Here is a 12881-nt window from a genome sequence, read left to right as displayed (position 1 = left end):
TGGGACGACAATTTACGCACATGCATTAAACGCCGTTTTCCCAATGCGCACTGTCGGTCAATCGGTCCAAAATCGGGAAATGTAGTTTTCGATAAGCATAATATACATTAATATACATTAATTCGCGTTAAATTAATGTTTTTGCATGTGATAGTCCATGTTCAGTGAAAACAGATTATCTCGTATATTTTTTGTGAAATCAAATTGCGTCTTTTTGTTTGGACAAACGATATCACCACATCTATCACCACCCTCAACAACCACCAGCACAATCAACATCACCTGTACTTATCCCAACCACCACCACTATCACCACACTATAACCATCACTATCACCACCACTATAACCATCACTATCACCACCACTATCACCACCACTATCACCATCACTATCACCACCCTCCACAACCACCGGCACAATCAACATCACCTGTACTTATCCTAACCACCACCACTATCACCACCACTACCACCACCCTCCACAACCCCAGCACAATCAACATCACCTGTACTTATCCTAACCACCATCACTATCACCACCACTACCACCACCCTCCACAACCACCAGCATAATCAACATCGACCGTATCTATCCTAACCACCACCACTACCACCACCATCATCACCACCACTATCACCACCACTACCACCATCACTACCTCCACCCTCCACAACCACCATCATAATCAACATCACCTGTACTTATCCTAACCACCACCACTATCACCACCACTACCACACCCTCCACAACCACCAGCACAATCAACATCACCTGTACTTATCCTAACCACCACCACTATCACCACCACTACCACCACCCTCCACAACGACCAGCATAATTAACATCACCTGTACTTATCCAAACCACCACCATTATTACCATCACTACCACCATCCTCCACAACCACCAGCACAATCAACATCACCTGTACTTATCCTAACCACCACCACTATCACCACCACTATCACCATCACTATCACCACCACTATAACCACCACTATCACCACCACTACCACCACACTATCACCACCACTATCACCACCACTATCACCACCACTACCACCACCACTATCTCCACCATTATCACCACCACTACCACCACCACTATCACCATCACTATCACTACCACTACCACCATCCTCCACAACCACCAGCACAATCAACATCACCTGTACTTATCCTTACCACCACCACTATCACCACCACTACCACCACCACTACCACCACTACTATCACCACCATTATCACCACCACTACCACCACCACTAGCACAACCACTATCACCACCACTACCACCATCACTATCACCACCACTATCACCATCACTATCACCTCCACAACCACCAGCACAATCAACATCACCTGTACTTATCCTAACCACCATCACTACCATTATCACCACCACTACCACCACCCTCCACAACCACCAGCACAATCAACATCACCTGCACTTATCCTAACCACCACCACTATCATCACCACTACCACCATCACTATCACCACCACTGTCCCCATCACTACCACCTCCACAACCACCAGCACAATCAACTTCACCTGTACTTATCCTAACCACCATCACTACCATTTTCACCACCACTACCACCACCCTCCACAACCACCAGCACAATCAGCATCACCTGTACTTATCCTAACCACCACCACTATCACCACCACTAACACCACCCCCAACAACCACCAACACAATCAACATAACCTGTACTTATCCTAACCACCACTACCATTAATTTAGCTACCACACCAAAAACCACCACGACCCCCCCCCACACACACCACCATCAGCAACCACTACGTCATGCCTTCGTGTATAGCCATGATAAAAATGCATGTCTTACTAAAGAAATAGTGTTCACTTTGATTTAAAACTGCTGCCCTTTTCAAACTGATTGATGTAATTTCTTAAAGATTGGCTCTTTTAACGAGTTCCGATCAAGACCACCCATCGTCGCTATGTTCTATTCATTGCGCAATACTGCGAAAACATTATTTTCACAAATTTTATATGTTTTCATTATTCAGTATTCATTTATCATTCTTTAGAAACGCGCGAATGTGATCTGTGACAGATAGCGTAATTCCAACCCAGGACAGAGATTGAGAAAGGTTTCCATGGAAACTGATAGCAACACCATAATTAGTGGTACATGATTGATATGCGTAAATATGCCCACTTTCACATAATCATGGACTTTGCTTCAGCCAGCAACCTTCAAAAATCACTTAGAATTGTAACGGAAAAGCGCGATTTAGAACTTTCCTTTCATTTGTTGCCTTAATTCAAACCCGACCGTCTTCAGAAAGTTAAGATCGATTCTCCAAAAAATTTAATCGGCGGCGGATCTACTTGCCGGAAACTCGTGGTTGCAGCCTCACCAGCGTACCGGAAGCCCGTAGCGTTAATTAGGGCTCCCATCAGGTGAGCGGGAGCGAATTTGTCTTCTTTTCGAGAAAGCGAATTAATGTTTGTCCACAAATAAATACCAAGAACAATTCGACGAGTAAAAAACGCTGTCACCCGATCGAAAGTGTTGCTTAAGTGCATATAGCAATGGCTAATATTTGTCCTGTTGTTACTATATATAATAAAAAACACTTAAGTTATCATGATTAAAAAGAGAACACGTACATTATATTTTAACAAGCGAAATAACACTAATGACTTAAAAAACTGTTTAAAATAATGTTTCATTAATGTATAATCGTGATTCGAAATCGGAAAAAGTAATAAATCGTTTGTAACGCTTTTACTTTACTATCGGTATTTGGAAAAGCGTGTAGTCATTAGGTTTATAATTCTGTAATGAATATAAAAGCCCGCGTGGCTCATTGATAGCGCATTATCGTTTGCTTACAGTGGGCTTAGATTCAAATCTCAGGGACAGCAGAATTTTTATTTAACCCATTTATGCCTAGTGGACTCTCCCATCCTTCTAAATTGGATAAATTTATTTTAAAAAATGAGGAATGTCTAGTATATTTATTTCTTTATTAAGAATATTTCTTACATAAATTGCTTTAAGCAAACAGCGAAGACCCTGATGAGACGCCGCATCATGCGGCGTCTCATCTGGGTCTACGCTGTTTGCCAAGGCCCTTTTTCTAGACGCTAGTCAATGGGTTAATCTTCGTACTTGCTGTTGTAATTAGTTATAACTATTCAAAACAGTATAGTTTTGTAAGTACATGTTCAGTTATTGTAAATATATTAAATGCCATTTTCCGGTATTTTGTTACTCAAACATTTTACCAACTGAACACGAAAACACAATATTTATTCAATTTGAAGATATTTCTCTGTTGGTCTTTCTTCCATGTGTCGACGTAGAAATACCTCAACGGAATTCACAAGCTACTGTTTACTGCATCAATTATTCTAGACTCGTTCCATACGTAATACCGAATAATCCTCAGAATTAATATCGCTGTCTTCAGGTCGAATGGACAGCTGACATATTTGTAATATCCGTTAGACACTAAGTTAACATTGGGACGGTTTTCTTTAAGCTCTTTCGCAGAGACTTAAGTCCGGTGATTGTATTCAATCACGATTCAATTTAGCCTCGTTCTGGAAAAACGGGGCTTACTGCATGCTCTTTAAGTTTAAGATTAATCTATGCAGTTCGCTCTTTCTTCCTTCACTGGATGTTCGTGTAGAAGAGGTTCCTTTAAACAAAAATTTCCATACAAGCGGAAAGTGTCTTCCCTGGTTTGCTTGTGCAAACAGAACAGGCTAAACTGGGATGACACTTTGCCCACATGCATAAAGTCCCGTTTTTTCAGAACGCGGCGCCATTGTACTTGTATACTGAACAGAATTGCTTACTTGATACTTATAGTAAAATGTCAAACTTTGCAAATAACTCATTTTTCCGACTATATATTTTTTAGAACATCATTATGAGATAATGAATTCGCGATTAAGCGAATATATAAGTTATATTAGGAAAACAGAAATGCATTCGCTTACATTAATATTGCTATAAAAACAAATTTAATTAATAAACATTACATACAATTAAACTATTACTTCGTTTTTGCCTATATTTGTAATGTAAAATAAACCCATCACTCAGTGAAAAATGGGAACAAATGAATGTTCGTAAAGTTTCATCCCAGACAAGCATATGTTATCCGGAAATCATAATAAGGGGCGACACTTTCCGCTTTAATGGTATTTTACATGTAAAGTAAGCCTGCAGCTAGCGAAATTCCAGTTTATGCGGAATATTAATACGAGTCTGCTTAGAGCATTTTTCTCTTGCGCGTTTCAACCGGATATGTCAACGTCTGGCTTGTGTCATTCAAATAGAAAACGAAGTTATTCTGGTTTATTATTTCAAAGCAAAGTGGTGACAACTGAGTGGCTATAATTTATGACGACACTTCTGCAAATTGAGATTTATTAAAATGCAGTAATGCTTAAAACGCTACGTTATTTTGCGAGAATTTTACCCCACTTTTTGTATGTACTTTAACTGTTATATTCTACCTTATAATATTATTATGTATAATATACATATACTATTACAATATATAATAATATTGTATATTATAGTATATAATATTATACCTAAAAATGCTATATATAAATTAAATGCAAAAAGATAAATTGTCGCTCATCAAAATGTTTGAAGAAAAAAAGTAATTTGTTTATTTACAAATAAACAACTTAATTGTGGGCTATCCTGTGGTTTATATGGGAACATCAATGATTTACAACTGATTATTCGCTGTTTCAAACACCGAAACATAGGTTCCATACTTGTTACCTATTTATAGTGAAATTACGTCATTTATGGGGCGTTATGGCGTTACTATTCGCGAGAATGTCAACGGTTTAACTCTGAAAAGGCAACCACTTTGTGGGAAATAATCAAATAAAAAGAAAACTGGTTTGTTTTGGCAGAAGATTGATATTTATTGCGCCAATCGTAAAACTAGTATTTTGTCTGATTACTCGTGAATTAAAACCGATAATCTATCGAAACCAATGAATATCTTTTTATTTGAATCGTTATTGTGCGTGTATTACGGCATTATGGTTTAATAAATGTTACGCATTATAACTACTTATTGTTGATTACATGCTGATAAAAAATCTTCGTCAAAATTGATTTGTGAAATCAATGTTTTGCGCTCGAAATCATGAAATAACAACTAAATATGTAGCCGAATCTTTTATCTTTCATTTCGAAGTCCACAATCTTGTGCAATTAAAGGAAGGAACTTTTCTTGTGACAATATCTAGGCACTAAATCTTTAAGTGTTGCTACCGATTGATCAAGCCGCCTTAACGCACCATTTAACAGACGGAAAATAAAGAGGGAAGATGGATTCATAAATAATTGGCCGTCTTCTGCTATCTGAAATGTTTCGTATCAAAGAGAAATCACAGTGTGTTTCTTATATAGAATGACATTTCTTGTATGATTTGGGTGCTGTTTTTAAATGTTAGTTTTTTAAACCGCAACATGTTTGCAAAACTCAAATTACCGGTTAATTATTTTTGAATTTCCAATGTGTTAGCAACCTTAATTAACAAAATTATACTTGAGAAAATGCCGCTTATTTTCTATAAAAAGGTATCATCCTGGAAGGTACTTACTTGTTCTCGAGGAATAAAGCAAAAGATATTTTAACATCGCTCCGTGAAAACGGCGCTTAATGCAATTGCGTCAATATCGTCCCAGATTTCGTATTTTATTAAATGTTTCGTTTAACGGAAGTCTCTTTTTATCTAAAAGCAGTTTAGGCGGAAAGTGTCGAAGTTTCGGCGGAAAGTGTCGAAGTTTAGATGGAAAGTGTCGAAGTTTAGGCGGAAAGTGTCAAAAGTGTCGTCTGCACTGGCTCAACTGCGGACTGCACAGGCTAATCTGGAACGACACTTTACGCCAAAGCATTAAGGCCGGTTTTCCCAGAACGAGGATCATTACTCAACCGAAGTGTAATTAGGCCGTCTTATATTCTTGGTAGGAGGCAGTTTGGTGCAAACATTAACGTTTAACATACAGATATTGACTGTGTATTTATTTTTTGTGCGTGAATTTGTCAGTGAGCACATTAATCAAAGGGGCAGACGTGAATATTAATTAATTAACTCGCCTTTTCCCATGTTTTTTTTTAAAATCGATTCTAGCTTTTAGATATTTATTGAAGCGATACGTGATGCTAAAGAAACCTATGAAGGAGTCTGTGTGTATTCAATAGATGTCGTGGGATCGTAAACTTAATTAAACTTTGCGTGATACTATATGAAATATATAAAAATAATTTCTGAGTTGTGTAATATATTGCTTACGAATGGGGTATTACATTTGATAATTAACAAATGGAAAAAAGTGTGAATATAACTATATATGAGCCTTACTCTGGTAAAATGGCTTTTAATGCATGTGCGTTAAGTCTTGTTCCTGGGGTCGTATTCCAGAAGCATCTTAAGTTAAATTTTATTATTATCATTAAATTGAGAAATTTTCTAAAGTGTTTCATTTCATATTGCAATATATTGGCATCAAGATAAACATTTAAATAGCATCATTATGCCAATGTTATTTTATGAATAGTAAAGAAATATAAAACATTGTCATTTTGAACTTAAGTGAAATTATTTCAGAAATGACTTGAGATGTTTCTGGAATACCACCCCAGATTAAACTATGCAGTCCGCACAGGCTTATCTTGGACAATACTTCCCGCATAAACTGGATTGTCGCTCATAAGAGACTTCCTTTAAAGCGGGTATATACGATTTAGTCAAATATTTATGAATTTATATAAACTGTGTAAAAAAACTTATTATATATATATATTTCAATATAAATAAAAATAAAAGTTAAAAAGAATATGTGTCGAAAAATGCGAAATAAGCCAGATATTTAATTCTGAAATTGAAAACGGTTGTACAGCCGAATTCGCCAGCATGTATACCATACATGTACGATGTGCATCTAAACTTAGTTTAACGGTTCATTTGAAATTCTGCAACGATATCTATTCATACGACACACGAACACTATCTCCGATCCTAATACAAAGACGAATGCTTCGGTTATTGTAGGAAAATATGTACGTCACTATCGGCTCGGGGCGCTAATTTGTCTTTGTTGCATTTTATGAAATTCGGCTTTAATGTCTAATTTTCTTTCCTATTTTGTGTTATTGTAACATATTTTATCAATATATTACAATTTAACACATATAAAAAATCGTATATACCCGCTTTAAACGAGAAATACAATTACATCGGAAATAGTTTTCCCTTATCAGCCTGTGCGGACTTCAAAGGCTTATCTGGGACGGTGCGTTCAGTACATGCATTAAAACCGTTTAGTACCCAGAACGTGGATCAAATATATAATTATACAAGTTAACTAAAGCTATATTTGCGTGAACTGACTTGCAAAGAATGTCTTACTCATGAAAACAGCTAAACACTTCAATGTTTTGTCGCTGGGCGTACACTGGTTTGTCCGATGAGATGTAATGTCAGAACGGGCGTACACTGGTTTGTCCGATGAAATGTTATGTCAGAACTCTGTGACAAAGGCATCGTGTGCTATGCTATTCCAATGAAAATCTAACGCGCGTTTGAGAGCGTAGGAATTGTTTGAATGCGAGGAATTCTTTATGTTAACGGAACTGGTTGTCTAGATTTAGCAAATCTGGCAATAGGCTTATATAAGAGGATCTATTGAGATGAATTGAATTTATGTTATGAATTATTTCCAATAAAATGCACATTCAGTTGAATGGAACTAATACCCAACAAATGCTTTGTGAGTAGTAGATACATTTAGGTTAGGCGACAGTATACCTGCCGATCAAAAAGGAAGTGAAGTGAAGTTTGGAGCGTGGTAAAGAATATGTGATTTTTTCGTTTACAGTGCTATGTATGGATGCTACTTGTTCGAAATTAATGTGCCAGTGTTAATAAAAATAATAGTGAACTAACATCATGGCGTTTGTATTACAAACGTCATCATAGGTATTAAATGAATTGGTTAATTGTGACCGCATGAATACGCAGTAAATTTTCTTTGGATTCATGGATTCGATAAGCGTGACGTCATCAATACGTTATGACTCTAAATATTTTTCATTAATTGAATAAGTTTGACGTCATCAATACGTTACCTTTAACTCCGCTAATGTTCCACCTCCTGTCGCGTTAACTGATTGGACCAGTATGACGGCATCAGTAAGACTTGACGTCACGTTGATTTCGTTGCCTGGAGAATGAAGTCATCAACAGACTATGACGTCACGACGATTACTACGCTCGGACGGTGTTTTAACTAATATCTATTCGCGCTTATGGAAGACGGTAAAGTTGGAAGTTAATTTTTTTTTGTTGGTAGTGAGAGGTCATTTTGTAACAAATATTTGTCCTGTTATATATATAGGCGTTTCATCAAATTAGCAAGTTTATTACTATGTTTGGATATCGTCTTGCATGTGTAACGGTTACAATTTTGCACTATACGTTGGTTCTATTTTTAGTTTTCATTTATTGTTTTTGTGGTGTCTATTTTTTAGAAAAGTTTACTGATTTACAAATATCCTGCATAATTATATGTACAATAAATGGCTGTCAGAAGAGTCACAACACAAAATAGTTAAATTTATAAACACAAAAAACCACAACACACAATACACACAGTTTTGATTAAATAAAAAAAATCATGTTAAGCGGTTTATTTTTACTGTTTTTATTACGTCTATTTTTATTTATTTCGAAATGAGTTTTCTACATTAAGAATATTGTATAACTATTTCGACGCTTTCTTTCATAAATTGTTATCCAACCTCATAGATTTTGCAGTGTTTTTTGTACATATAATACAGCTAACAAGTTCATGTAGGGTGTTGAAATAAGGGAAAATTCTAAACAAAAAAGCGGAAGTTCCAAAAGTGTATGGCCTTTTTCTGAACATAACAATCACTCTACTGAACAATTTACGTCATATGTATTACAGCTTACTAATTTTGAATTTGTATTCAAGATACTGCAGAAATTCGAAAACCGTCACTGTCCATTGTCTATAAATGTTCGTTTTCAATATTTTACATCATTTTCTGAAGCACTATTTTGGTATTCTTCTTACAGGTTCTTTGAATATAAGCAGTATATTTGTTTTTATTACTTCTTATACTCAATAAAAACTAGAAAAAAGTATTCTGAATTTATTGTAAGTCCGTCTGTTTGGCTGTCTGTTTTTGTGCGTCTTTCTTTCTGTACGTTTCCCGTCTCTTCGTGAACGCGTTCCGCCTTAAATAAACAAATGTCTTATAAACGTTTTGTTCTTGACGCCCAATGACAACCGGCAGCTTCTGTCACTAAACGAGTGAGATTTAGGATGACCTTTGAATATAAACTTTTCTGATGATGACGCTCGATATTAATCGGTGTTTCCGGTCGGTCTAGGACTCGAGATCCGATGAGACTACGGAGGGCAGCGAGGCGCCGTCGACGCTGGACCGCGCTTCCGGTATGGGCACATCCTTCCGGCGCCAACAGCCCGAGTTTGTCATTCTACACTACAGGTTTGTCGCATACGAATTTGTCATTCTTAACTACAGGTTAGTCGTAGACGAATTTGTCTTTCTTCACTACATGTTAGTCGTTGAACCTTTCACTCATTTGATGCATCATGCACCCACCGTGTGCTTAAATCAATGCCAATAACAAGATTACCACGGTCTTTCAAGTATTAAAGAGAGTAGGAATTTTTTTTAATTTTTGTTTGTGGTCGTGTGGTCATATGTCACTTAAATTTGACTTAACGATACTCAAACTTAAAAAAGTGTACATAGTATGATGGCAAAATGTATTAAGACATTTGTTAAAACAACTTTATATATAATATATTGCTTGCAGATTATTATATCTGTATACGCCCCTTTTCCTTGTATGCCTTTATCTTTAACGATTTTAGTGTATTGTAGCCCATTTAAGGCGGTGTGGGACTGGATAGTACTGGTTTTAGTCTTGTACACGGCGGTGTTTACACCCTACCAGACCGCGTTTCTTCTAAACGAAGAAGACGCCACAATGCGGCGGAACCGTGATTCCGGAACGCGCACGGAAAGTCCCGAGTCTTCCCGAGCGAACCCACTCGTGATAATTGACTTGATTGTCGACTTGATGTTTATAGGTGAGCGACCAAGCCATTTCCGGACTCATATCCCCACCCTATTTCATCAATTGTGGGTGTAAATATCTCTAAGTTTTTCGACAATTTTTTTTACAAGGAAAGTATTCAAAATGAACAAACAACATACCTTGTAAATACTGCTTACTTTTTAAGTACTGCTTTCCTTGTAAATACTGCTTACCTTGTATACATGTATACTGCTTACCTTGTAAATACGTCTTACCCTGTAAAAATGTCTTACCCTGTAATTACTGCTTACCTTGTAAATACTACTTATTGTTTATGTAATGTATATGAGCTGCGCTTAGGGGAAAAAGGCACTTAATGCACGTACATAAAGTGACATTTTCCGATATAAATAGATAGTGAATGATTAGTACCGAGATGGAGAAAGTTTATCCGGCGAGGCTTAGAAAAAGAAAATAGGGCGAGGTTAAGCGATTTAATGAGTTTTCATTGAAGAATATAATCGATTGCGACCTACCGAAAATTAGTGTGTATTAGTGAAGTGTAACCTTTCTATTTATATAAAGAAACGCCGTATATTAAAGTTTATGAGTTAATAAATTTTAAGGCGACATTGATTACTTTATTGCCATATGTTTGCTTAAATTTGATACACATTAATTACTTTTACCATCATCTTGTTTTGACAAAACATTTTGCTGCTTTTCGCAGGAATTTCGCATGTATATTTTTGTAAAGGTCAAATATTAGAACGTGTTAATCGGCGCGTAGGAATACGTACTTACGGTAGATCGCGATCACGCGAGGTACTGCCGGTGATCAACTTGTTTAATCTACCCTGCTTTATTAGGTCAATGTTTGCAACATAGGTAGGATAAAACAAGAATTAAGCCCTGTTTCCCAAGAACGCGGCTCATACATTCTGCGAACAAATTGCGCTATTTTATAAAAAATACAGTATATTTGGAGGCTAAGGCAAAGATAAAAAGTATGGATTAAAGGACAAGGAATTGCATTATTGTCAGATTATTATACTAGACTCATCTTTAACCGACTTTGATATTTGCCCCCCGATCACTTGAATATAAGTCGTCCGTTTATAGAAACGGAAAAAAATCATGACAATGTTTAAACGTGGATTTATGGTTTTAACGTTAAACACTTCTTGATATCCGCAGCGGACATTTTTATCAACTTCCGGACCTCGTATCTTCACAATGGCGAGGTGGTGATGAATCAGAAGCGTATAGCAATCAACTACCTCAAGGGCTGGTTCGTCATTGACACAATTGCCGCTCTTCCTTTCGATCTGCTGCTCTTTGGGTCCGGCACAAGTGACGTAAGTTACGTTTTCTTCGCATACACATCAAAACAGACAAAAAATGAAGTTATACACCTAGCAACTATCAACGTAAAGGGCGTTTTACACATAGCCGCTTGTGTCGTAAATGACGATAAAAACATAGCTACACGTGACGTCATTGAAATTTTTACAAATCTCTCCTAGTGACTCAAATGCTGCTTTTACACATGGTTACATATTTCGTAAATGATGTTTCGCAAAAAGCTGACGCGAATGACGTTTTACACCGAAAAATTAATGTTGTACCTTAAGTTCCACACTGCCACGCAAGATGCTATTAGCCTGTCAATCCGTCCGTCCGTCTGTTTGTTTGTTAATATGTCTGTCATAGACTTCAAATGATAACTGTGGTTGTCATCTGATATATTATATCATATATTACCTCAAAGTACTTCATATATTAACGTTCCACAGACAACAAAATACATGATACCAAACAATGCCGCCAATTTGTATGTACACGCACACTTTCTCAAGAGATCTCTTGACTCCCGGTTTAGTGAATAGATTACTTAATTGATAATCGGCGAGAAGACTGCAACCTCTAATCCGCCCGCCGCATCCACGGCCGTTTCGCTTGCCAAGAGGTAACGCTTGGCGCGGCGCCGGTTAGCCGGACGTAATTCTCAAGACGGCGTTTTGACTGCAAATTAGACGAACTGTGTACAGTGATTTGAACATAAAACTTGATTGCATTTATCACCCCGCAGTGAGAGGATATGTATGGGTAACCCCGTCTGTCGGTTTGTCCGAAAATGTTTGTAACGAATATTACTGTTACATTTTTCAAGCGATTATTAATATGTCATCGAAATGAAATATGGATATTAATACACTTTTATCATGCCCAATCATACACAAATCCTGAGTTATTTAACCTTGATCATAGCTTCCAAATCAGCGCGCGGTATTATTCACGTGTTTGACAAAGCTCAAGTCTTTCTATCCATTCAACCAATCGTGATACATCGTCTCTCCGACATTATAACGTGATACGTCTACTTCGTCCGTTATTAAATCGTTATGCATTTACTTTCTCAGGAATTCACTCCGGATTCAAGCGTGATACATCGCCTATCACCGGAATGCAATTGTGGTATATCGAGAACGTCAGGAATTTAAGTTAATTGTTATACATCGGCTGTGTTCTGAAAAGAATTGTGATGTATAGACAATCTCAAGAATGAGCCAATCAGATCGCGAGTTTTCACACACCCATTAGCAACGCTTATCTGGCCGCCATTTTGTCCGACAAACAAAGCGTGTCGTACATAGGTTACGCATGCGCAATTAATTTCCTTCTATATTACATATAAAAAAGTTGTTGAAGTTCGATATCACTTTTTACCATGACCAAGCGTTTCAGCACTATATCATC

At 37.0% G+C, this 12881-nt stretch overlaps 1 protein-coding gene across 3 annotated transcripts in view; it reads left to right on the top strand.

Annotated features, from left to right (window-relative positions):
• LOC127879872 (potassium voltage-gated channel subfamily H member 7-like) overlaps positions 1–12881 on the top strand; it is a 28831-nt gene that overhangs the window by 519 nt on the left and 15431 nt on the right. For 2 of the 3 annotated variants that reach the window (XM_052426936.1, XM_052426935.1), the window contains exons 1-4: positions 7943–8342; positions 9444–9562; positions 9965–10173; positions 11319–11479. In XM_052426936.1, coding sequence (XP_052282896.1) covers positions 8274–8342; positions 9444–9562; positions 9965–10173; positions 11319–11479 — 558 coding nt within the window. In that variant the 5' untranslated portion in view covers positions 7943–8273. Of the gene's footprint in view, positions 1–7942; positions 8343–9443; positions 9563–9964; positions 10174–11318; positions 11480–12881 lie in introns of those variants that run through there. The other variant, XM_052426937.1, reaches the window with a different exon arrangement.

This window comes from Dreissena polymorpha, chromosome 4, assembly GCF_020536995.1.
Source record: "Dreissena polymorpha isolate Duluth1 chromosome 4, UMN_Dpol_1.0, whole genome shotgun sequence".
Taxonomy (NCBI): Eukaryota; Metazoa; Mollusca; class Bivalvia; order Myida; family Dreissenidae; genus Dreissena; species Dreissena polymorpha.
The sequence above is the reverse complement of the archived record's forward strand: the minus strand, read 5'-3'. Positions and strand labels throughout refer to the sequence as shown.